At 41.7% G+C, this 26,010-nt stretch overlaps 1 protein-coding gene across 3 annotated transcripts in view; it reads left to right on the top strand.

Annotated features, from left to right (window-relative positions):
• The window catches only part of DLC1 (DLC1 Rho GTPase activating protein), a 213,446-nt gene that overhangs the window by 166,202 nt on the left and 21,234 nt on the right, over window positions 1–26,010 (top strand). For 2 of the 3 annotated variants that reach the window (XM_066316950.1, XM_066316951.1), the window contains exon 6: window positions 23,686–23,757. In XM_066316950.1, coding sequence (XP_066173047.1) covers window positions 23,686–23,757 — 72 coding nt within the window. Of the gene's footprint in view, window positions 1–10,758; window positions 10,841–23,685; window positions 23,758–26,010 lie in introns of those variants that run through there. The other variant, XM_066316952.1, reaches the window with a different exon arrangement.

Consider the following 26,010-nt stretch of genomic DNA (forward strand, 5'->3'; position numbering starts at 1 on the left):
CTCCATGGAAGCATTAAGTAAATTGCTAGATTTATGTTACCACAATTGCAGATACAGTTTACTTGGTCACAATTCATTGAGTCTGGCCCATCTTGTCTGTCAGTCTTTCAGTATTTACATTTTGAATTCTAGATTCTCAGTTCCTTCTAGAGAATCTAGAAACTCACCTCTCAGTTCCTCCTTTTGGTCTGTGTACTTTTCCCTCATCAGGGCTCACTATGAACAGCTCTGCACCTTATGTTCTGTCTGCCCATTACCTGAGTTGGCCAAAAGAAGAGAAGATAAGGTCTGAGGAGGACATTTCTGCCTCTTGCAACTGCTGTTAGTAGAAGCTATTTATAAAAGGGGAAAGAAGACAAGGACAGAAATGGAAGGAATGGAAATGGGAAAAAAAGAGGTGGAGAAGCTGCTAGTATGTGAACCAAACATGCTACAGACATGAAGATAAAATGTCTTATTCAAGGTACAAAGCTTTTTATACGGCTTAGTGGGGGAAAGGATGTTATCATGAGGCAATGCAGGAAGTTATTCTGCCTTTTATAAACAGATGGAGCACCCAAGAATCCGAGGCTAGCTAACAGCTTACCTTGGCTGGCAGCAACTCATTACATCAGAAGCAAATTTAAGGATGAACTACCCCTGTTCTCATTCTTTGTGCTAGCCAGGAAGTTTGCCTCATGGCTCAAATCTCATCGTGAAATCAGCTGGATTTGTGAAGACCAGCAAAAATAGCAAGGGAGATAAGCTAATGAGCATTTCTATCCAACATAAAGGTGAACACCAGTTTGGAGATTTGGTTAATTTTTTATATATTTGCAATCACATAATCTTCTCATCTTTGATATAAAACCACATTCCAAACAGTATATGATTTTGGGATATCTGGTTCATATTTTTTGACAAGTGGGATTCTTGCAACCTAGGCCAGGTGACATGTGGCTTTTATTTCCAAATCTTTCCCAAATCCTTCAGTTCACTTCATCAGCTCAGAAATTCCACATTCTAACCTGTTAGCATCTAGTTTTTCAGGATAATTTCTAGAGATTTTTCTTAGTGCTAACACTGATTTACATTAAGGATCTAGGAGGCAATCTTCATTTCTTAGATGCTAGGTTATTAAGTTTGTAAGGTCAATATGACATGCACAACAGATTATAAAAATCTACTGGTACATCAGATAGAAAGTTCTGCCTATACACCTTTCAAGTCATTTTATACTTCCTGACTAAAAATCAGAGGCCAGGAGCAGTGTTAATCTTGAGATCTGCAGTTGGAAAATTAAGATTCCTCAGCAAAGAAAATTGAGAATATTTATGTACTCTAGTGCTGCTCATGAGAAATACAATTCTACTGAGTGATGTAAAGGCTCTTGTTTCAAAGGAGGCAAAGTTCTGCTTTGAGCATGAAAGGTTCAGGATGTCCTATCACTGTCCATCACTTGCCCCATTGATCCTAGCACAGGTATGTCCCTGGCTGCCTTGAACTCTCTGAAGCTGTGATCAAACAAAAAGCAGGTTAGCCCAATGAAAATTTTCCCCATATTACTGTTCTCATAATGGATCCTTATAATTTTAAAGTACAAGACGAGAAATTATCCAAACCCATGTTAGCACTGCATCCTATAAATAATGTTCATAGTTTTAACTTCATTTTCCATGAAGAAATAATAATCAGGTTCTATATCTACTTAGGGCTTATTATTTTCTACCACCCATCACATGTATTAATGGATCTTTAGTAAAATCAACAGAAACAAAAGACCCAGAAAATCCAATGGCAAAAATATTTTTAAGACATCAGATTATTTGCTCCACATATGTAACTTTTCAGATGCCCACAGAGAGCATCATGTTACTGGTGCAGCTGGCCACTTGGTGGTCATGGAAAATTAAAAGGGTTCTTCAAAATACATCTGCTGCTATACTAAAGGTGTCATACAGAAAGGAAAAACATTTGCTATAGAATGAAATAAGATAAACTTTGCCTGTTATTAATTTCTTATGTCTAACAGCAACTCCAATAGGTGAGTAGCTCTTGGAAATTACTGTACAACCACAGGTTTTAAAAAATACCAACTACAACAGGAAAAAATCCATTTCATATAGCAAGTTTGATTTAAAATAATAGAAAAATCAAATAAAAATAAAAGTATAGTGATTACTTTGTTGCTCTAGTGACAGAACTGTTGTAAAATTTAAAAAGCAGCATGGTAACCTCGGTTTATCAGGTATACTGGGAAAAGAGATATAGGTTAAAGCACTCTCCAATCACTGTTATCTGTATTTACATTTTGAAGTTGAATGCAAAAAAAAAAATTCAAAATACGACAGAACCCTGATTTTTTTTTTCTTTTAAAAAAATAATGATTTTTTCATATATTCCCAGTCATAAGAAACAGGAGTTTGAGGTTTTTTTAATTCAGAATGTAGGTATTCAAAAACTGCTCTGGGCTAAGATTAGATATAAGAGATTCACCTCTCTCAAGAATTAACTAATTTACCATATCTCTTTGTAAAATGATATGAAGACAAAAGTAAAACCTCAGAAACAAGGAGAATAAAAAAGGTAGCCCTTCATAATGTGACAGTGTTGAAATGTGAAAGCACACTAACCACTTTCCATGTTTCTTTTTCTTGTGGTCATGTAACAGAATATGAGACTTTGTTTTTAAAACACTAAGGCTCCTATTAACGTGTCAGTCACTTCTCTGCATTGTATCACGTTCACAAATAACATCATGCAATACTTTCACTCTCTAACATACTGGCATAAAAAGAGAATTCTAGCAAGGAGGCAGAGGAAGCACTTTTCAGCTAAACTGACCATCCATTTAGAATTCATAATCCTAAATTTTAAGGTGATGAATGAGCACCCCAACAATTCTGTTGCTCCTCCTAATCCTCATCAGGTCCTGAATCTGTTGATGAAGCCCGAACAGCCACTTCTTTCTGCCTGATCCCCTCCCCTTGCTATTGCTGGCTCCCATTCAAGTCAGGATCACATTTATCTGAGCAATATACACCTAATAAATCTTCCCCCAACTCAGTTTGTTCTTGCTGGCACGACAGCTAGCTTCCCCCTCCACTTCTCTTGTCTATCCTCAGACATCATTATGGGTGTTGAAACTCTAGCAAGTTACTTAAGGTGCTCTTAAATAACTGTCTGCATGCACACATCTCCAGTAAAAGGCAAGGTAATTGCTGCTATAAGCTGGGGTTCAGTTACAATAAGCAAGAGCACGGGCAGGGACAATGAAAGAAGCATCCAAACCAGCAATCTGCAAGAGGATTTTTATTAGACATGAATAAAAATAATTTCATACAGTACTACTTCTCAAACACTTTGCAGAAAAAGTATGTACTATTCTCCCGAATTTATCTAAGGAAAAATGAAATATGAGGAGGGGAATAGACAGACTAAGGCTGCCTGGTAAGCTAAAACAAGACTGCAGCTAGGTATTTTGGGTCTCAGTCTACTGTGCTGCCAAGAGCAGGACTAAGGATTATGAATCTATTATGACTTACACCAGACCTCACTTTGCTCTCTGGCCTTATTAACATGTGTTTTCCTTCTTCTCTCTCTCTGTAGCTTCACATGAGGTTAACAATACCTACTTACTCTCCACACTATAGTACCCAGCTAGCCCCTCCCCTGATTAATGCTGATGTGAAATTAGCCATCACAATGTATGTGTTCTAGTTGCCACAGTTACCATGCTTTACTGAGTCATGGGTTTAAAATTATTTCCTGAGTCCTGGAGATTTCCCCAAGGCTAAAACAGCAACAGTCTCTCTCATAAGGGGTCAACTGGTCCAGGTGGGTGCATGTACTTATTTCCTCCAGAGGAAATAAGTTTAATGAATATAGAGTTCATTTCAGCAAAAAGCCTTGGATCTCCCAAGATGGAAGATGGAAGCAAGAAAAAATTGGCTTTTGAAAAGAAATTTTTCATTGTTCATATTTTTTTATTCAATATAATTAAAAATAGTCCCAATCAAGCAAAAAAAAAAATCAACCCTAAAAAAAACAACAATGAAAAAAGCCACCCCAAAACCTTTATTTCCTTTAACTTTATTCCTTTTAACTCCAGCTGGGCACTGCATGGATGATACAGTCCCAGGGTCTCATGCTGAAAAGTCTAGCATCTCATGTGTAATACAACAACACAGCTGCTTCATAAACCAATTTTTAACTACTGTTTTGACATGTTTAAGGCATCAGTCTTTCAGTTTTCATCTACTTTAGTGGGCAACTTACATCTTGTTTAATGAAAGGTTACTGTTGTCTCTCTGTAAAAGCTGACCTTTTTTCTTCATCAGACTGGAGGTCATGCATGAACAGAGAATGAGGTTTAAAGAAATGCATCTTAACATTGAAAGTGGTGGTTTAAAAGGTGAAAGGTAAAATCTACTTGCTTTTAAAATGAAGAGTGAAGAGCAGGTTGATTCAGTAACAATATAGCTGCTGTCACAAGAACACAGAGTGAAAACAAGAGCTTTGTCCTGAAAATAAATTAATTTCCCAGGCAAAAGAAAGTTGAGCTTTATTTCCTGCCACCATTTTGCACCATCATCAAGTTGCTCATCTTTTGATCATTCTGTAATATACATTTTGAGTAAAGGCATCCTTTGTGCTGTCTTCCTCTCACACTTGATCGCACACTGTGATTTGTAAGCACAGAAGAGGAGAACTGGGGTAAGACTGGGGAACCAATATCACCTTTTAAATGATCCACAAAGGAGAGGGCTCGGAGCTGACTCCTGGTGCCACGGAGCTCTGCTGCCACACAGCCACCAAGGCAATTACCACCCTTACACCTAGGAAAGGTGCCTTGGCCAAGACAAAACTTCATCACCTTCAGCTTTCTCTAATGCAGTGTCACAGTCAGTCACCCTTAACTTGCATGTCCTTTAGGTCTCACTTACACAACCATTTTTTAGCATTTTACACACATGCACAGGTTTTAATCCTGATAATTTCTGGTTCAGATTCTTTTTTGTGAAGCCACAATCAATTATGGATGCTGTCCTTATCAGTAATAATACAGTCATACAGATTTTTTCTAAATATAAGGAAAAAGGACTCCTATGTGTCACAAGCCATACAGTTACTCTGGATCATGTCTGAGCTCTCATCACAGGTGGGAAATTCTAACTATGCTTCTCTAAGCACTTCTTCTAGATAAGGTTTAGTTTACCTACTTTCCCTACTTTCTTGAACATTAAATTCGGTTGGTTATTTTTGCAAAGGTGAATCAACTTTTTAAGGTAAAAATATAGCTTTTAATTGAAGGGAAGGCTGAGAGCAGAAAATTCTGCAGCCTTTAAAAATAAACCTTCAACTGTGACAGCATCTTAATCACAATATGAAAAAGTTACCCTACATCTCCACCAATTTCCATAAATCAATGGTATTTCATGTAAGCTAAAGAACTTATCCTCTCTGTTTAAAGTGGAATGAAAATACTGATTTCCTCTCCTATATTATTTTCCCATATTTATATTTTAACAAATTGTACCTTTGTCAATTTAATTCTATTTTTGTTTCTTATTCTGGTGTGCCTTTATAGAATAGAGTTTTTCTTAAAAACAGTGTGAACTTGATTATTTCGTTTCCAGCCTGAACTGTTGAATTCAGTGTTTTGATGGCATTCAAAAGTAGGCAGAAGCACAGAGCTCTAACCTGTTTTAAAATAGCTGCTTATATGGACCACAAAGAAAAAGGCAAGGCTAATTTTCTTTATTGTTTTTGCTGTTTAAAACAAGGGGGGAAACACCCAGCTGAATGTTGCCTGGGATCAGCTACAAGAGTGTAATATGCATGACAAACTGGAAACATTTCTAATAGTGTTCACTTTTACAGGAAGATTTCTAGAGCAGAGAGCCCATAAATTACACGGTGTAGAGAAGCACCTCTCTGTGTGCAATATAGCAAATCTGCTATATATATTTTTTTTACTAAGTATTTTGGATAGATGCTTTCTCTGATTTTGTGATTCTCGAGTAGGTGAAACCATGTCTTTCCTTCTTTGGAAGCAAGGCACTGTTAGTATCACTTATCTCTGCAAAGTGATAGTGCAAACACTCTTTGTCAAGAGGCCTGAACAATTACAGACTTCTTGAAGTAATTACTTTCAGTAAAGTCAAGTGCTAGAAAATTCAGGCTTAGTTATTTCACTGACAATGGCTGGAACAGGAAAGTCCTTTGGATTGTGAGAATACTTACATACAAATATACACCAGTGGAGAAGGAATCCAACTCCAGAACCAGAAGCCTGAAAACTCAGTTTGAAACTGCTCCATAATCTATCATGCTGTTGCTAAGAGGATATTAATACTAGCATTTAGAATTGCAGTCATGTGTCTGACAATCCTGTGTTTGTACCAGCAGGTCAGTTGACTAATTGTGAATTGGAACTTCTCTGTGTGCTGCACTATTTAGAAGAAAAAGGATGACAGGGGTACAGTTAACCATTAAAGCATTTGGGCCTGGGAGGGAAAGCAGAGGACAATCACGTCCTTATTATTAGATGCCTTCCTGCAAATCAGTCCCTTATGCAGTTACAACAGAAGGAGAATTCACCTTTTAAACTGAGTAATTGTGCCTGTCGGGCAACTCTTTACAATTACTTTACCATCCAGCAAGAGCTCATTGATTGCATTAAGGATAACAGTACTCCACAGAAACAATCCTCTTAGGCAGGCTACTTCCAGAATCCTGTTTCTCTGTCAGGCAGCTGCCTGCTCTTTGAATAGCCAGAGAGATAAAGAAATAAAAATATTAAAGGCCAAAGCTCTGCTGATTTCACAACATCCTTTAAAGCCGGATCAGTGATTAGGGTGGTTGGAGCCTGTTAAACACCCATGCCTCAGGTGGAATGCTCCTCTGAGCACGTTTTACAGCAAATGTGAGCCTGGTGCCTTGCCTCAGCTCCAAAAATACGCCTGCTTAAGCAGCCCGACAGAATTCCAAGTTAAAATGCAAGCCCCAGTGACTGTGTGTCTTCGGCAGTTGATAACAAACTACAATCAAAGCCTTTCTCTCTTAGATTACCAGCAAGAATCTAATCCAGGTCAGTGATAATCCTCCAGCATCTCTTTAGCAATGATCCCAGCAGACAGACTGCTCCATCACAGAAGTCACTGTTGTGACATGGCTGTAGAGACTGAATGAGGATGGAGATTCCTTCTTTACCGTGGCAGCTAATTAGATTTGCAAGTAGAACAGGAGTTCTGAACTAAAGCACAAACATAGCTTTTCATTGTCAGCATCATCATTAAACAGCGTTCATTTACTATTTAACAAAGTGGTGGAGGGGAGAATGATAACCCTTGATTTAATTACTGAGAGTTTCCCATCTTCTGTGTCTGGGATGCATTTGTCAAGTCTTATCACTCAGCTCTCTCAGAATCCTCAAATGAAATTCTGACTTCAAATTCTTGATTTGCAACTATCACACAACCCTCTCAGTGTGGATTTAACTTCACAATTGTACATGTCTCCTCTCATGTTTAGATTTTTTGAGTTCTCTTTCACAATGCTAAGTTCTCCCAGCCTTTCTTATTTTTTTCTGTGAAGTCCATTCTCTCCTCTTTCAAAAGCTTCCTGTGGGTTCTATACAAAAGCTTCCTATACAAAATGAAGGCTTGGTCCAGGAAGCAGCCTAAGTAGTTTGTGTTTACAGGAACAAACCCTGATTTTTACATACAGAGGGTATTAACTTGACACTTGGTGGTCTCCTGGTTCCAGCATTGTTATTGTGATAGAAATGCCTTTGGGCCAGCATGCTTCCCTACACGTTCCTGGTAAATTTTTTTCCCTTTTTTTTCCTCCCCTCCCTTTTGAGGATACTTATTGGGGAATTTTTTTTTTTTCCCCCTGGAATTCAGACTGAAAATCACACACAATATGCAAGCAGTATATTTCATCTCGTCAGGACGAGTCTGACACTTACAAGTCTACCAACTGCATAAAATGAAAGACAATACACACAGAAAGCCAATTAGATCAGGATTACTTTGTCTGTTCAGCAGCTGGGGCATAGCATATGTCTGTCCTCCCCATGCTAGAGTTAGGAATTAACATTTTAAGTGCCTGACCTATCTAAGAAACATATATCCTGACTTTACAAGAAACATTCAAAATTAAGGTAAATATGGCTATGCTAAAAAGTGCATGAGCCAGGTTAGATATGAAGAGGTAATTGATTAGGCAGGTAATTTATGTAAAGTTTAACTCGAAGATATAGTGCATTTCCATCCTCTTCTAGGCTATTAAAGTAAATTAATGACCTAGAGCTGTGTAGGGGTTTCCAGAAACAACACTATAATGGCCAACTGGCCACAGTTTGCAGCCTCTAGAAGGGGGAGATGTTTATTCTTCAGGAAATTGCCAGCTCAAGCATCTCATTATGTATACTTTATATCTGTATCCACAGTGCAGAAATGACAACTGAACATTAGAATAACACCAGTGAGTATAAAATATGACGTTGGCTTGGAAGAAAATAAACCAATCATAATCTTTGACAAGGTCCAGGTATTTTCAAAATTTCGCAATACTTTTTTCCATGCTTATAGTTTGGCAGCTGCTCAAAAGTACCTGTTTTGTGCCATTTTACAATCCAGAATGTGTCGACCAAGCAACAAGTACTCAAAAAACCTTCAGAAAATATAAAGTGGTCTAGTGGTGTAGGAAGCAACTCCCAGACACAGAGCTATGAAGCCAGGCTTTGCTTCACTCTCTCCAAGGCTTGCCTATCACTGTGCTGTGGTCCCCATAGGAAAAACACTTGGTTTTCATCCAGGTTCAGACTGAGACTTTGATGGTGCTCAAGAATTCTAAAATTTTGCAGTACTCTTCAGCACGATGCCTGGAGAGGGAGGGACTGGCATGCCCTGGCCACCCTACATGGCTTGCTCCTGGCTGAAGGCTCAGCATCCCCAATGCCTTGGGCTGCTCAGGCCATTCCAAAACTTCAATTTAAACACCGAGGAGCCATGATGCCTCTTCAGGGAACTCTCTTCTCTGTGTTTCCTGGAAGAAGTATTGAGAGCTTTGCTGACTGCTTTTTTATGAACCTGGCCACCGCAAGAGCCGCCAGCCATTAAAAACCAAAGGGACAAAAGGCACAGAAGCCTTTATGTCATCTTTGATGGCATCACCTTTGGTCTTTGCAATTCCCCTGGACTCCTCAGACATGCAGTGGAGGGACAGGGGAGAGGGGTGCGTGTGTGTGTGTGTGCATCTTCATGTGCATGTGTGCATCTTCATGTGTGTGTGTGTGTGTGTGTGCGTCTTCACATGTGTGTGTGTGTGCATCTTCACGTGCATGTGTGTGTGCATCTTCAGGTGTGTGTGCGTGAATCTCCATGAGAGTGTGTGTGTGTGTGCATCTTCATGTGTGTGTGTGTGTGTGTTTGTGTGCATCTCCATGTGCATGTGCATGTGTGCATCTCCATGTGCATGTGCGTGTGTGTGTGTGCAGTGTGTGTGCATCTTCATGTGCGTGTGTGCATCTTCATGTGTGTGTGTGTGTGCATCTTCATGTGCGTGTGTGTGCATCTTCATGTGTGTGTGTATGTGTGTGCGTCTTCACATGTGTGTGTGTGTGCATCTTCATGTGCATGTGTGTGTGTGTGCATGTTCGTGTGTGTGCATCTCCATGTGCGTGTGTGTGTGCATCTTCATGTGTGTGTGCGTGAATCTCCATGAGCGTGTGTGTGTGCATCTTCATGTGTGTGTGCATCTTCATGTGCGTGTGTGTGTCTGCATCTCCGTGTGTGTGTGCATCTTCATGTGTGTGTGCATCTCCATGTGCATGTGTGTGTGTGCATCTTCATGTGTGCGTGTGTGCATCTCCATGCGCGTGTGTGTGTGTGCGTCAGCGTGTGCCTGAATATGTGCATGGCTGGTGTGCCCGCGCGTGTCATCGCGGTGTCCCCGCGTGTGTCACAGTGGTGTGCCGACTCCGCGCGTGTCACCGCCGTGTCCCCGCGCTCACGGGCCGTGACCGGGCAGGGCCGGCCGGTTCCGCGTGCCCGCGCTCGGGGTCTCTCCGGTGCCGGGGGCGGTGCAGGGGCCGGGGTCTCTCCGGTGCCGGGGGCGGTGCAGGGGCCGGGGTCTCTCCGGTGCCGGGGGCGGTGCAGGGGCCGGGGTCTCTCCGGTGCCGGGGTCTCTCCGGTGCCGGGGGCGGTGCAGGGGCCGGGGGCGGTGCAGGGGCCGGGGTCTCTCCGGTGCCGGGGTCTCTCCGGTGCCGGGGTCTCTCCGGTGCCGGGGGCGGTGCAGGGGCCGGGGGCGGTGCAGGGGCCGGGGTCTCTCCGGTGCCGGGGGCGGTGCAGGGGCCGGGGTCTCTCCGGTGCCGGGGTCTCTCCGGTGCCGGGGGCGGTGCAGGGGCCGGGGGCGGTGCTGGGGCCGGGGTCTCTCCGGTGCCGGGGTCTCTCCGGTGCCGGGGTCTCTCCGGTGCCGGGGGCGGTGCAGGGGCCGGGGGCGGTGCAGGGGCCGGGGTCTCTCCGGTGCCGGGGTCTCTCCGGTGCCGGGGTCTCTCCGGTGCCGGGGGCGGTGCAGGGGCCGGGGGCGGTGCAGGGGCCGGGGTCTCTCCGGTGCCGGGGGCGGTGCAGGGGCCGGGGGCGGTGCAGGGGCCGGGGGCGGTGCAGGGGCCGGGGGCGGTGCAGGGGCCGGACGGGCGCTGCTCCGCGGCCGGTGTCAGTGCGGAGGCGCCGCCGCCGCGCAGGCAGGCGGGCGGGCAGGGACGCAGGCGGGCGGGCAGGGACGCGGCCAGCCGGCCCCGCAGGCAGTCCCGCGGAGCCACCGCGGCGGGCGGACACCATGATCCTCACACGTAAGCTCGGGAATCGCCTCCCGGCCCGATCTGGGGGGTGGCGGCCGCGGGGCGCAGGCTCCGCTCATCGCGGCCGGCGTTGCGGGCAATGCAGAGCGGGACGGGATCCCGGCCGTGTTATCCTGCCGTGTTATCCTGCCGGGATCCCGCCCGTGTTATCCTGCCGTGTTATCCTGCCGGGATCCCGCCCGTGTTATCCTGCCGCTCCCGGGAAGGCTGCCCCGTCCAGCCGCGGCTCTTGCCCGTCCGTGTGCGGGGGTGAGAAGCGCTGCGGTGAGCCGGGAGCGCTGCCGGAGGCCGGCGTTGCTGCTCTGCCTGCGGAGCGGCCGCGGCCGCGGTGCTGGGATCTGGGATGCTCGGCCAAAGCGGTCACAGCGGGAGCTGAGGCGCGGAGCTCCGCTCGGGATGCGGCCGCTCCCTGAACCTCACCGTGGTTCATCTTTCCTCTTCGGTGATTTGGGGGTTTGGCGAGTTTTCCGTTTCTTTTTTTTTTTTTTTCTCTCATAGTTCTCGTTTCTCTCTGTTTTGGGTGGAGGGTTTTTTTGTTGGTTGATTTGTTTGTTTGGGATTTTTTCCCTTTGTTTGGTGTTTTTGTTGGGGTTTTGTTCGTTGTTTGGTTGGTTTTGTTGGGGTTTTTGGTGGTGGTGGTTGGTTTCTTGGTTTGTTTTTTTTTTTTTTTTTTTTTCTCTCTCTCTCTTTTCTGGGAGTCCTTGCGAGACGGGAACCGTGGAGTTCCTTTTGAAGTTGTCCGGAATTAGCCCGGTGGCCTCCAGGAGCCCGGTGGCTCCCCCCGGGCGGCGGTGGCCAGCCCTGATGTCACCCCCGGCCGCTTTGATCCCGCTGGAGGAGCAGCACCTCCTGCCAGACGGGCTCATCCCTACCCCCCTCTTCCTTTCTCCCTTCTCCAGGAAAACAGAAAGGCGATGCCGTTTTCCAGGCGGTCGGTTTTACGTTCCGTGTCACCCTCCCTTTCTCTGCAAACCGCGGCCAGGACTTAGTTCCACCGAAACTGTGAAGTTGTTGAGCGATGTGTTGCCATTAACCTAATGAGTTCTGTTGCCAGTCAAGGCGCTTGCTGTTGGTACAGCGGGTTTCTTTCGGGCTTTTTTTGCCCCCTCGTGTTCTCTTCGGGACAATTTGAAAAAATAACTACGTTTAAACAATGTTTTTAAGTAAGTCAGAAGGTTCTGCCTGATGTGTCATAGTGCTTAACACACCTGATTGCAAAGACTGAGGAATGCAATTTTATCTTAGTCATCAGTTATAGATGCTTTTATTTTTTATTCTTTTTTTTTTACAGGAGTAAGTGTGATCTGTTTAAATTGCCCTGCCCTGATCAAGAAATTCCTAACAGCAGTTCAGTAACAATTCTCTGAGTCAGGTTATGTTTTAAGGCTGTTTGTAGCGAACTTAAGGCAGATAATAGGCAGATTTCTTATGAGCCTCTGAGTATGAAACTATGAACAGTTCAGTGCCAGACTGATTCAGCATCTGTCTGGCAATCAGGCCATTGCTGGCTGACAGCACATGGAGTTGGTATTAGGTGTGTCTGTTGATTCCACAGGTGTAGCTTGCTGTCTTGTCTTTCCAGGTATTATTACTGCTGTCCTCTAGGCATCCTGCTCTGCATCTCCAGTAGAAGCAACAAAAGCAAAAAGAAAAAGGCTGAGATGGTCAGGAAGTAGGATGGATTTCTCTCAAATTAATGGGTTTGGGTTACTGCTTCAGTTTGCTGATGGGATCATAATTAGGATTGAGATTCTTTGATTACAGAATACAAGAGAAGATGTAGATATTGTTTTGACAAGATTCATTCACCTACAAGTTCATAGAAATCAGAGCATTTGGAGCTACCTTTTGTGGCCTCTAGGACTTCTTGATCCCATCTTCTTTTAAAATAACGTGTAGTTAATTGATACTTTTTTTTTATCAAAAGGAAGTGCTGATAAATCGTTTTAAACACCATGAGGCTTAAACTTTCTACATGTCATAAAATGTCATTTCTAAGTGGTAGTTAACAGTAAAAACATATCTGATGGTTTTATCTGGTTTTATTTCTCAGTAGTCAAGTAGTCTAAAGCACCTAGATTCAGTCTAGGACTTTTAATTCTTGAGTCAGGGTCTTCCCAGCCACTTCTCTAGCTGCTCTTGCTGGGCCAGAGAGGAAGACTGATGCTACTCATGGAAACTCACAAGTGCCCAGTGTGTTTTACCTCTGGTAGAAAAAAGGTTCTGTAGTTGTACTCATGCACTAATCTCAAATGTTTATATTAAGATTCCTAGAAAAAGGAGATGAGGTGGCTTGGTTTTACTTTTCTGGTTGATTCATTGCATTCTAGGCAGTGGTTTGTTTGAGGCATGGGAATTTACGAGTTCCGCAAATATTTGGAGATGCAGTTTGCACTATAAAGTGGGGTTTTTTTTCCTAGGCAGAATACCACGGTAGGTTATGTTTGGGCTCCTTGAGAGATTCAGGCTTCTCTTGGAATTCTCCACTGATGGGAGCTGTGCTAGTGGCTTGAGCATAAACACAATGCACCCTCGGCTGGTTAAAAGGAGACAGAGGAAGAGAGCTCATGTGCTTAACAGGATGGTCCTGTACTGTAAACAAGCACTTTTCATGCTTAACCATCCTTCCTAGCGACAGGAAGAAGGAAATGAGGCCATGCAAAAGGACCCTGACACATTTCAGACAATGCCAGACCCACCCTAGCATTCATACAGTATAGCCAGAAGACTTGGGGAAATAAAAATAACTTCAGATGTTTCCCTTTCCTTCTTGTGCACGTTACAGAACTTCAGCAGTCAAATGATATGCAGTTCACAGAGAATTTGCTGGTTTAATCTCCACTAAATAAAGAGATGAGGCCCTGTATCAATTTATATATATTCTTTGGGTATCATTGTTCTGCTTATAGTTTGAATCTCAGTGTTTCGAGGTGAATTAGTTACAAAATTCTGTATTCTCTACAGTAGTGTACTGAGTGTAGATATACAGTAATATTGGTAATTTCAGCAATTCCAGGTATACATCTTGTTTGTACTTAAGCAATCAGTAATTCTGCATGGTGCAGGGTATCAGGATTGCCTTGCATGCTTTTTGATTTCCAGAGTTTTTTGCCAAGTTTTTTTCTTGGATTTTTTTTGTGGGTTTTTGTTTTGTTGTTGGTTTTGTCTTGTTTTTTAATTTTCTCATCTGCTTTCCCTCCTTCTGCTGTTTGCGGGAAAAAACAAATTCTGTCATCAGTGATGAGCAATTCTCATGAAAGGGGCACAGGACTGGGCTGTGACTGGAACTTTTTGGTTCTCTTTACTGGACACTTGTTCTGCCATTCTTGCTGACAGTGCTACCCTATCCCACTCAGCATCTTTGAAATCAGTAGATCTGCTAGATCTACCATTGGCCAAACCGGCAGAACCAAAAGAGAGTTGACAATGACTTGGCCAGATAGCTATAATTCACTGAGTTTCATTATCTGAAAGTTACAGGCAATAGTTTAGGCCATTCTGAACCACTTTGGTGCCTTCAGAAGAGCATGACAAGCATTTTTGTTTCTTAGGATGAATATTATTTCAAATATTGTCTAGTATTTGTTTCCCTTGGGAAAGACTGTGGTAGCTGAAACAGGATCAGGAAAAAATTTTATCTGGTCCCTCTCTTAATAAAGACACAATGGGATGGCTCACTTATTTCTTATGGGGCATTTTTTGAAGTCTAAAAGGGTGCAGAGTTCTGTAGATTTGGGTTTAAATATATTTACTTTACAGTTGTCTAAATCTTTCTATTCAAATGCAGTAGTCTGTACTAAGAATGATTCCTGAGAAGATGTATGAAGGACATTTGCTGAAGCCAGTGGTGGATACAGTTTGACCTTCCCAGACCTGTTCTTGTAATTTACAGAAATTCCAGGACTAACAAAAATACGTGCCCCACCCCCCAATCACAGTTTTGCATTTGGGGATATTCTCTCTGTGACTCTGTGGACCCATCGAATTGGATGCTCTGCTGACCTCAGTTCTCCATGACTTCTAAGAACAGATTTCCTGGGCACATAAGATATAAAAAAGTTTCTAGGGTAAAGCTTCATCATCTGTTTTAACATTCCTTCTTCTTCCATCCATACAAAATGTGACCATTAGATTTTGTACTGAGAGAAGCGTTTTCAGGTGTGCAGTATCACAACACTGTAACTGCCTCTAATACCCGAAAACAGGACGTTCATGGCAAATATTCAATATTTGCTGTGGAAAAATCCATGTTTACATCTTTAATTCTGCATCAGGGAAGAAGGCATTTGTCTGTGATGCCATTAGCTTCGTGCTGGGCTGTTCACTGCCACTGGTATTTTGTACCTAGTGGTGTATCATTCCTGAAGGATGTAGTTTGGGACTGGATCATCAGTGGGGTTGGCTGTGAATGGTTATGATGTAAAGGAAGACATTCTTCCATATACTTCTTCCTATATATGCGGATAGTTTTTGAGTTGAGGCTTAAGTCACTTTCTAGAAAATCTATTTCCTTTTGTATGAACCATTGAGCCAGCTCAGAGCAGTTCTTGCAGCATTGTTGTTTCTTAGATCTGAACAGGTAGCCCACACTTTGTGCCTTTTTTAGGTGAAGCATCCATCATGCTGGTCCTGCTCACTTTTGCTTCCCTTTGGGGCTGAATGAGCCTTTGAGCTGAGCTCTGCACATCACCAGCTTACAGACAGGGGGATTGGAGATATTAATGCTGGCCTTGGGAGTAGCAATGGTTAATGTTTGCCCTTCAGCATGTTCTCTAAGGTCATGCTAACCAAGTAATTTCTGAGAGAAGAGAAGGTTAAAGTCATCCTCTATTTCCCACTCTTTGGAGGAGAGTTTGTTTCTCACTCTGGAATCTGTCAACATGACCTCCATCAGAGGATTTGACTAACTGCTTTCTCTGCCCCAAATAATCCTCCTCCAAGACCACCCTGTGTTAAGCAGGCCAGATAAATAACCCACGTGCCCAATTATTTCTTGAGGGTTTTTTTAAGTCACTTGACATCTTGTACGTCTTCATCTGTGAACCTTCTTAAAAACAAGATGAGAGAAGACCATCTTTAACTTACAAAAAGAGTTGTTATTTGACAGGAAAACTGCCACATCAAGCTGTAATTTTCCTATTAAACAAAGTTAGTTATCTTCAGATCAAATTGTTTTTTAAAGTTCTTCCCTAATTTGCCTGTATATGCTCAAAATGCAAAAAAAGAAAAAAAAAAAAAAAGAAAAAAATCAACAAAACAAAACCTATTTAGGAATAAATTATTAACTTGGTGAAACAGGAGTTGTGCTGATTCTTTTGTGTCCTAGAAGATGCTTTCCCAAAGTCTTCTAGAAGTAAGGAAGTAAAGCAGCTAACTTTTGGCCAGCTGGAAGCATATTTAATGGTGTGAAAATAAGCAGTAATTGCAATCTGTTACAGAGTGTGTAGGGAAAGGGTTTGACAGACACATGGGGAATATCCTTTATTTCAGTAGCCCTTTATTGGATCCTGAAATTATGTTGATTTGGTGCTTTTCAGAGCTAATCAGTTGTGCTTGATCCTCTTGACAGAGGGAAGGACCAGCCAAGGCAAGCTCTAGAAGTGGTGGTTGTGCCCTCTCTGACCTCCTGCCATTGAGCACTGTCCTTCCTTGTGCTCTGATGAAAACCTGGGCTTCTCCCTATGCTAAAAATAGTGAAGCTGGCCCCATTCATTCCTGCAAAAGTTTTGTTGGGTTTTAGAGGCCCATAGATCCACACTGGGAAAGTCCTAGTTAAGTCCTCTGATATTTATGGATGCTCCTGTTGATTTTAACAAGTGTTGGCTCAATCTCTAAACGTTCGAAAATGTTTTCAGCAAATGTTGTTTCTCTTTTTATGTTTAGAGCTGAGAAGGTTCTGAAGTGATTTTGATATGCTGACTGTGAAAAAGAGGTCCAAGTTTAATGATTACATTTTGATCCACAAAGGCACCATTGTGCTTGCTGTGCTAGCAAGAATATTAGTGAGCAATTAAAAGTACTATATTCTGTAATTTGGTATAGTTGGGAAAGAGGGAAAGTACATACAGCCAACATACACCTCTGTGGACATTTTGGAAACCAGTCACATTCTTTTTTTATTATTTTTTTTTAATTTAGCTTTCATCAATAAGGAAATAAACAAACTTAAATCCTATCAGTGGAAGTAAACCATTGGCGTTTTTCAAAAGTTTTGCTGACCAAAAAAAAAAAAGTGTTCAAACTTCCTGCCCTTTTTTTTTTTTTTTTCAGAGAAAACATCTATATATGATCTTAAACATCTGTTTCCTTACTTCTTCATCTGTTCCCACACAAATTCCAAACATACCCTGTTTCTTCTCCCAGTGTCCTGTGGTTTATACATAACATCAACTGCATAGTTACTGTCTTGCTTCAAGGCTCTGTAACTTGAAAAAGCCAGTCAGTCCCTTGTTTAACCCAAAGCCAGCAGGAGACAACACAAAGAGTATTTTTTTTAGTCATCATCATATAGTTGTGGAATATCTGAGTAACATTCATCACAGTTTCTTGGGGTTTTATGACTACAAAGGCAGTGTATGTGTTTGGTGTCATACATGGTTTCCCTCAAGAATTTGTGAGTTCCCCTCTCCCCATCCCTCTGAAAGTTTTTAATAAGAGGCATTTTCTTAAAATTGCACATGCATCCATTCTGGTTTAAATGGATTGCTGAGGCAGGTAGCAGTAAGTGGAGGTCACAGCACATATCATTTGACTGTAGAAGATAAATGGAAGCACAGTGAAATACAGGAGCACATCAAAAAAGGCAGCTGCAATTGCAAAATGCAACTTGCACTTTGAAGGTGAAAGGAGAAAAGTTACTCTCTTGGGAAGGTTGTTAGCTTTCACTTCAAAACCTGCATGCTCAGAATCAGTTCAAAAGCTGTGCTTTATATTCTCATGATCTTACTGTTCTTCTAGAAATGCATCCTTCATGGATGTAAGATGAATTGTTAGACTGTTATTCTAGAACAGTTGTATAAGATTAGATTGTTCTCTTAGAAGTAGAAGAAATTCCAAATGTGTTAGAAATTTGGCAAGAGCTTTTAATGGGATTTGCAGAATGCTGTAGTTTTTTAGTGGTTGGACATTTATTGACAAACCTCCCAAGTTTGTGTTTGAGAGCATTATCCTGTCAAAAAGCTGTTCTTCACTATTTTTGCTTTCTATAGTCCTTGCTGTGTGCTGCTTTCTTGAAAGGTGTGGAGCACTAAGTTAATGATACTGCCTAAGGAATATTTAACAATACAGGTTTGAGAAAAAACAGGCTCAGGAGAAGGAATTTAATTATTTCCAAGCATATCTTCAAAGTGAAAACCATCTGAGGCCACGGACACATAACAGGCTTACTCTTAGGAAGTCAGTCATACTGCCCTAACTTTAAAGGGCTGCAGGCATATGACATTACACAGAACTGATTTATCATTTTCAGTGCCTAGACGGCTCATTTGTAGACAGCTGCCACAGCGCAGTTATTTCCCCGGTTTGTCTCAGATTTCACATCTGTGTTCATGTATCTGTGCACTGAGGGGTGGGATGGTGTGATCAGGTCTAATGTTGGGACCACAATTCACATGTCAGGGCGGGCAATTCAAGAACTAGGAAAAATGATTGCGTGTACTTGGGCTGTGGAATTCTATCCAAACAAGAATATTTCTCACCTAGACCACAGCTGGCCTTAAAAATAATGGTCCTGGATGATCTCAAGTTTCTTAATAGCTCAGGACAGTGTTTTTGAGTTGAACAAAAATTTTGCAAAGGGCCAGAAGTTTCAGAGGGACATGAACATGTAAGGAGAGGTAATTTCTGATGTAGGCAGAGAAAGAGCTTGCCAGCCTTTTGCAGCCATTAAACTGGACCCTCAGTCCTGGATGGGGAGGAATCCTTTGTGGGCTTCATGTGCTCCTCTGTGCCTTTGCAAACATTCAGATGGTTTATGGAGTTTTAGGATTTAAAGTTAAAAAATAGTGTGTTTACCTCCAGCTTTCACAAAAGTCTGGAATCATTCTCTACACTATATGGGAGACCCTCTCCTGCAAGCTAATTCAGGAAGATGATTTTGTATTCAATTTCTACAAGTTTGTTTTTTCTCTTCTAAAAGAAAAGTCAAATAGTGAATTTCAACTAGAATAACTCACTTAAAAATTAAGACCAAGATGCAATCAAGAAGCTCAAAAAACCCTCAGTTGTTATGTATGACATTGAAGTAAACCTTCAAAAGTGAAGCCCATTATTTTCTGAAATTTGATTTTGACAGTGCTGATTTTACCAGTCTTGCTACAGATTTTTACGAGCTGCTCTCTTAACAGAGCCAAAAGGTGAGATGAGTAGAACTGATGTGTAGAGGTGCTAATATGATTGTAAAGGTGTCTGAATTGAGGCAAGAGGAAACCATCTGCTTAGAAAAACTGTTCATAAGATGTTTAGCACTTAGGTGAAAATTGAGTCAGTGCATGACTGTACAAAGATACATCTGCTTTGCACCTTGTCCTGGAGACCCTGAAAGAGCTAGTGTTTAAATTGCATGTTATTTCATGGAAGAAAAAAAGAAGAATGAAAGTGTTGCTGTCCTGACTGGACTGCAGTGATGATTTTTTTTTTTTTTTTCTGAAAGAACATTATTGCAGCATCACTGTGTGTTTTTTCTTTTCCATGGGAGAGACGGTATCATGAAACAAAAACACTATAGGCATCTTACAGTTCTGCCTTCTGCAACTGCAGTTTCAAACAAGGTGTTAATTGAGATATTTTTACTCTGGAGGTCTAAATTTGCAAACGTACAAGGCCAGGAATCAAGATGAACCAAAGTTTAACAAAAAAGGAAGTTAAACTTTCCCATTTTCATTTACTGCTCTGGGGAAGAATTGAGTTCTCCTAATCCCTCTGGAAGTGGGTAAATAAGAGCTAATGGTTCCCAACCATACACAAAAGGAACTCCTACCCTTGATTTGAGCATGGAGGTCTGCTTTGTAAAACAGACTAACAAATGAAGCTGTTTCCAATAAAAATTTCCTGTTTCCTCTTTAACACATTTGCCTGTTGTTTGCTTACACGACATCAAGAATAAAGACTTCATTGTACTTCTTTTGGGGGTTTGGGGGGATTTGGGTGGAGTTTTTTAAAATTTGTTTTGTTTTGCTTTCTAAGAGGATTTTTGGTTTTTTGGGGGGGGGAGGTTTGCATCAGGACATTTAAAAATAATAGCACAGTTTCTTTCTTGCCAGCGATTTTTCATACAAGAACCTCCTGCTGCTGGGGGAGGGCACAGGACGCATGTCTGAAAAGCTGCACATACATTTCTTGCTTGGAATTATACTGAATGGTAGTTTCTTGTAAAGGTTTTAACTGGCAGGGATGTTGGATTCAGAAAGGAAGTGGCACTGCAGGGATGAAATGGGAAGGAGGGAGTGAGACCAGTCCTTTACCTGCAGTTAACTCACCGGTTCAGCTGCCAGGACTTCATCAGAAATTGCTTTGCAAATTGTGGCTGAAGTAGGACTTTCCTAAAATAGCTTGCAAAGCACTGTAGAGTTCCTCTGCAAGTTTCCTCTCCTCCCTGTGGCTATCAGCTGGCCCCAGCTAAACAAATGCTGTGCTTGACAGTGAGTTCCTAGCTCAGATAATTATCTGTAAGCTACATCCCCTGGGACACTCAACAAAGGCTATTGAAGGCTCTGTCCTTTCTGAATGTTTTTAGAAGTGGTTGGAAAATTTGATTCTGGAAGACCTGTTCTTTGTTTTTTAGTCTCTTCTTACCTTGATTGCCATTGATCAGGATGACAAGGACTTGCACATAAATATTCTCATATCCACTTGGATATGAAACTGGCAGCTAGCAAACCAAAAGTCCCAGGGCTGATGCTGCTGAGCTGGAAGCTGGAATTTGGAAATTGTGGGAATGAGCTTCTTCCACTAGGATAGTTTAAATGATTTGGCCAGAACCTCAGGTTTAGCCAATGTGTTTTATTCTCAAACACAGATTCTAGTTAAGCTGCAGTAATGAACTTTTTACCTAGACAAGCTCTCAGGTGTTTAAATTTGTATCTCTTAGTGTGAGGAAGCTTGTTCAGTGAACTCAGCTTTCTGTGCAGCTTATTCAGTGTACCTTGGGGCTGGATTCTCCCTCTGACTATATTTTGATCTGCCTGAATTTCACACACATACACAGTTTTGTTCACACTCTGGCTCATCAGCAGCCAACAAGGTTGAGATAGAGAAGCTGGGTTGAAAAATTACCTTTCTTTTTGCCTGGTCACACTGCACAGGAGAACAGTCTAGGAGGAATCCTGAGTTTGGCCAACTGGAGTTGAACAAAAGGATGGTACTTTTAGGTACCAGTACCATCACGTCCCTCTCTTACCCATGCTTTGTGTGGGTGGAGATGACAGGAGAGAGCCCTGGCCCCCTGTTCAAGACAGTATTCCAAAACCTTCACCCTTTCAAGGGATTGCAACAGAACTTGCAACCCTTTGCTCTCCCAGGGGACTTGCAACTTGCCCTATGAAAATGGGGCAGATATGGCTTTTAAACACTGTCTTGTACCCACCTCTAGGCATTTACATCGCCTCATCAATGGACAAGTGCACTTGTGTTTTATTGTTCTCTGCAATTCTTGTGGACAGATAGGAAAAACTCAGGTGTTTCATTGCCTAAACTTCTTGGGGATTCACAAAGGTGTTTTGAAAGCAAATGTGTTCTGAAAATCCCAAAGGCAGGTAACCAGTGGGTGCCCATAAAATGTAACTTCCACGTAACTGGCATATACATTCGCAGAAAAGACACACCAAGCCTCTATAGAGAATGGTGAAAAAAGTTCTGTGAATGCATATTCATAATTTTCTAGCTCTAGAAATAATTTACAGGTTATACACCTGGGGTGCTCAGTAAAGGACCTGTGAACAAATATTTAAACACATTAAAGAGTGCCTGTATTAGTAAGGAATTTGGCACTTTTTTCAATTGCACTGCAAGCATCTCCTTGCATTTTTTGGCAAATGCTTGTTATCGAGGATAATTTTTTTTTCCTGGTTTTAAATCAAGTAAAATTCTCATTCAATCCAGACAATTCTGCAGAATGTGATATATAAGATACTGCATTTTATTTTAAGTACTCTTAAAAATTAGTTACAGTTTTTTTGCTTTGCTTCTTTAATCACTTCTGAAGTATTAATCTATCATCTTGTTTGTTCTTGCTTTAACCGTATAAGTTTCAAATGCATTTTAGAATTTTTTCTTCTTTATTGAATTTCCTACAGATTTCCTTAGCATACTGAAATCGAAATACTACTTAAGCAAAACTTTATAATAGTTTGCAATTGGAATTGAAGAATGCCTTTCCTTAATCAGTAGCTAAGTCAATATGTCTGTACGTGCTTGTTCCCATGTGGTCCCATAACCCAAAGGTGAAGCAAACACAAGTTGCACAAATGCCTGCTTGTCCTGACTTCAACAGGAGTGGATTTTGAGATGTTTATTTATCTGGAATGTTGTGTTTTGGCTCACCTTAACCCCTTGGTTTGGATATGTGTCTTAGCAAAGTAGTCTGGCAAAGCACAAATATTTTAACACTATTGTAGCAATTTGGAAAATGAGAGGGGGGGAGACATTAAAATGTGCCAGCCATTTCATCCAATTTTGTGTACCTGTATCTCACTGGGAATGTTTCCTAGCGTGACAAAAATCTTGTGATATTTTACTTACATTGTGTGTGGCTTCTCAATGCCCTAGATACAGTAACCTGTGTTTGGAGCAATTTTGTGCAGGGCCCTTTTTTTTCTGAATGGCTTCTGCAGCAGGTAGCCACAGTATCCTCTCCAAGTAGGTGGCAAAATTGGGTACTGAGTTGTGCATAATGAAGCTTTTGTTTCCTGGTCCATCAGGAACACTGAATATAACCAAAGCCAGACAAACTTTAATAGTTTCTGATTTCTCATTGTTTGTTTGATCAGTTCTAAGCAGGGAGCTAAATTCCCAGTAGCACTTTATTGAACTTTTTGAAGAACGTAATTAGCTCAATCTTCGACACTTGGAGAATACCCTAAGTACCTTTTATATTTTCTAGCTGGAGCTAATAGGATAACATACTCTTTATGTCTACTTGTATTAAGTAACAAATTGTAATTATATGTGGCTTATTCACAGACTAATATTCCTTTCTTTCAGTGTAACATATATGTGTGTGAATAATTTCAGCCTGTGGCATGCTGTTTTGGGAAGAGTGAGGGAAAACCTTCCTGTAACACACCGAGTAACTCATAAATACCTTGTAGTGAAACTACGCTCTTGTTGGGTAGAAATATGTGCTTGAGTGAGCTGCAGTACAGTGTGTCAGTTGTTCCTGGGCTTGAGTCTGTCAGTGCTATCTACAAGGTGTTAAAGTGCACAGAAATGCAAGCTCTGCAAGGAATTTCTGTCAAGACAAAGTGGTTGTGCCAAGAGGACCATAGGATTTGCTGAACAAACGCTGCTCGTGTTGATTGCAGATTGTTTTTTCTATCCTGTTTTGTACAGGATAATCCATAACTGCTGCAGTTTTCATTCGTGCCAATTTCTCTCATTATTAAAATGATGAGCTGTTGATAAATAGCAGCTGAGAGTTAGTGACTTTCCAGAGTCTGAGATATGTTTGATAGTGAGAAGAAAAGCAAACTGCGATAAGCAAATGTGTGTCTCAGTTCAAAGTTTCTGGAAACCTTTGGGCTTATTTTGCAGCGGGGATAGTAGAAGCGATGGAGAGGAAGTTTTTTTTTTTTCTCTGCAGATCACTAATCAGAGGGTGATTTCTTTCTGTCCTCTTTCAGAAATCGAGGCCAAGGAAGCTTGTGACTGGCTGCGGGCTGCAGGGTTCCCGCAGTATGCACAGCTTTATGAAGGTAGGCACCTGAACTCCATCCTCCCCAGCAGCTACCTTTGGATAATAAGATGTAATGTTCACCAGTAAATGAGATTCAGAGGCACCACTGAAGTTCCAGTACATAAGATGACTTTCAGGGACTGGCTGCTCTCTGCTGTGCACCACACACATAAATGTACCGAACCCAGTGAGACCCTGGAGCATGCAGGAGTTTTGAATTTGTTTCAGGTTTCTGTTTTAGTCTGAATCTTCCAAACATCATCATTGAACAAGTGTAAAGGTTAGTACTGTGGTACATTCCCTCTGGTTAAAACAAAAAGGAACATAGCCACTGCTAGAAGACCAGTCTTGGAGAAATACAAAAGCTGTGTACAGCTCCACTGGCCAACTCTCCTAATGGACCAGTAGTAGGAAATTCTGCATATGCATGGATACCTCTGTTTGCCTCATGATTCCCAAGTCCTGTGTGTTTTTTCAGGATGGTTTGGGTTGGAGTGAGACACAAGCTTATTATGAAGGAAAAAAATACATACAGGCTGTTGTGCTCCTCAGAGGAGTGCCTGTCTCCTGCAGTCCCTGGTCCTTCTCCGGGATAAATTCATTTTGTGTGTCTGCTTTTACAAGGTTTTGCTCAATTAGAACTGTTGTCTTCATTGCCTCTCCAACCTACTAGAAACCTGCAGGTTTGGCATACAGTTCTTACACTCTGCTGCAGGGTAGCATATAGAAATTTGTTTTAAAGTGGGACATCCTTTTTATATATCTATATTATTGTTCAGAATTTGCCCCCACACCACTTGAAATTACTTTCATTGTAGTAAAATTATTATGTGCTCATAACTGCCTCTTCATTTTTACGAAGCAAACTCCAGCTGCTGCTGGTAAGAACGAGCATAAAAAGTTCATTATTTACAGTGAATAACTGCTGAAAATTACAGCAAATGCTGAGCTGACCTCCTTGAAAAATGATCTTGTTTAGCTTTGATTTGCAGCTGCATTGGCAATATGAGATGATAATAGCACTTTCGAAAGCTGCGCTTGGCAAAACTTTTCTTTTGCCTGTTCAGAAATTAAATTTCCTTTTTTTTTTTTTTTTCCTGTGCTAGTGGAGATGCCAAGATTTTCCTGGAATATGGAGCTGGAACTGTACTTCCAGTCTCTGATACAACTGAGGCAAAACTCTCAGCTGAATACATGAGTTTGTGGGTTTCTTATGATGCAGAGTTGTAAACCCCCTAACAAATTACTTGCATTCAGAAGACACGTCCTACCTGTGTTACCACTGCCCTACCTAGACATTCTAAACTTACAAGAAGTTTCTATTGTTACAGCATGTCCTGTCTAACATCAAAAGGACCACAGGTGAGGGAGAAGCAGTGAGAGCAAGGCCAGCCACACCTATTGAAAGGACAGCTGTCCTTACTGAAAAACAATATGCCATTGTCCTTTGCAAGCCCCCCTGGCAGCAGCAACAACAAAGCCAGCAGTAGCATAGATTAAGCATTTTAAAAAAATGGTCTTTTGAAGACTTATCAACTTCTTTCAAGTCACCTCTCTCACTTAAGTTCTTGCACGTTCTCTTGTGTACATTCTAAGATACAACTTTCCCAGTGGGAAATCTTGCATCAGCACTGGTGAAAAATACATGTTGAATGTGTTCACCACACATTTTGCACTTTACTTGCACTTTCTGCTTTAAATTCTGAAGGGCAGACCTGTGAATCAACTGGGTGTAGTATAAGAGTTCTGAGAAGTCGCCTATATGGAGCGTTCCCACGTAGTGCACATTTAATATAGGAGATTAATCAGTGAACCTTTGCCAATTGCTTTGCTAAAACCACAGTTTCCTGTAGTAAATACAGAATTCTAAGCATTTTCCAGAATATGTCATAAATTGTGTTCCTGAGGCAGTGGTAAAAGCTATGGATTACCTGTCCCTGGAAGTGTTCCAGGTCTTAGAGAAACCTGGTCTACTGGAGGGTGTCCCTGTCCACAGCAGAGGGCTTGGAGCTAGATGAACTTTAGGTTCCTTCAGCCCAAACCATTCTATGATGATAGGAAAATGAGGACACAGAATTCATTTTTGTTGTTATAGGAAATGAATTAATTTTGTAGAATTCAGAGAGTTAATTTTCTATTAGTATAGAAAATACCTTTCTATAATAGAGATTAAGATCAGTCCTAATTCTTTTCCTCATTTCAGCTCATTCTTCCCAGTCTATAGAAACTTAAAAATTCACAGACAATTATTTGGATGAGGAAAATTGTGTGC

This window comes from Sylvia atricapilla, chromosome 4 (assembly GCF_009819655.1).
Source record: "Sylvia atricapilla isolate bSylAtr1 chromosome 4, bSylAtr1.pri, whole genome shotgun sequence".
Taxonomy (NCBI): Eukaryota; Metazoa; Chordata; class Aves; order Passeriformes; family Sylviidae; genus Sylvia; species Sylvia atricapilla.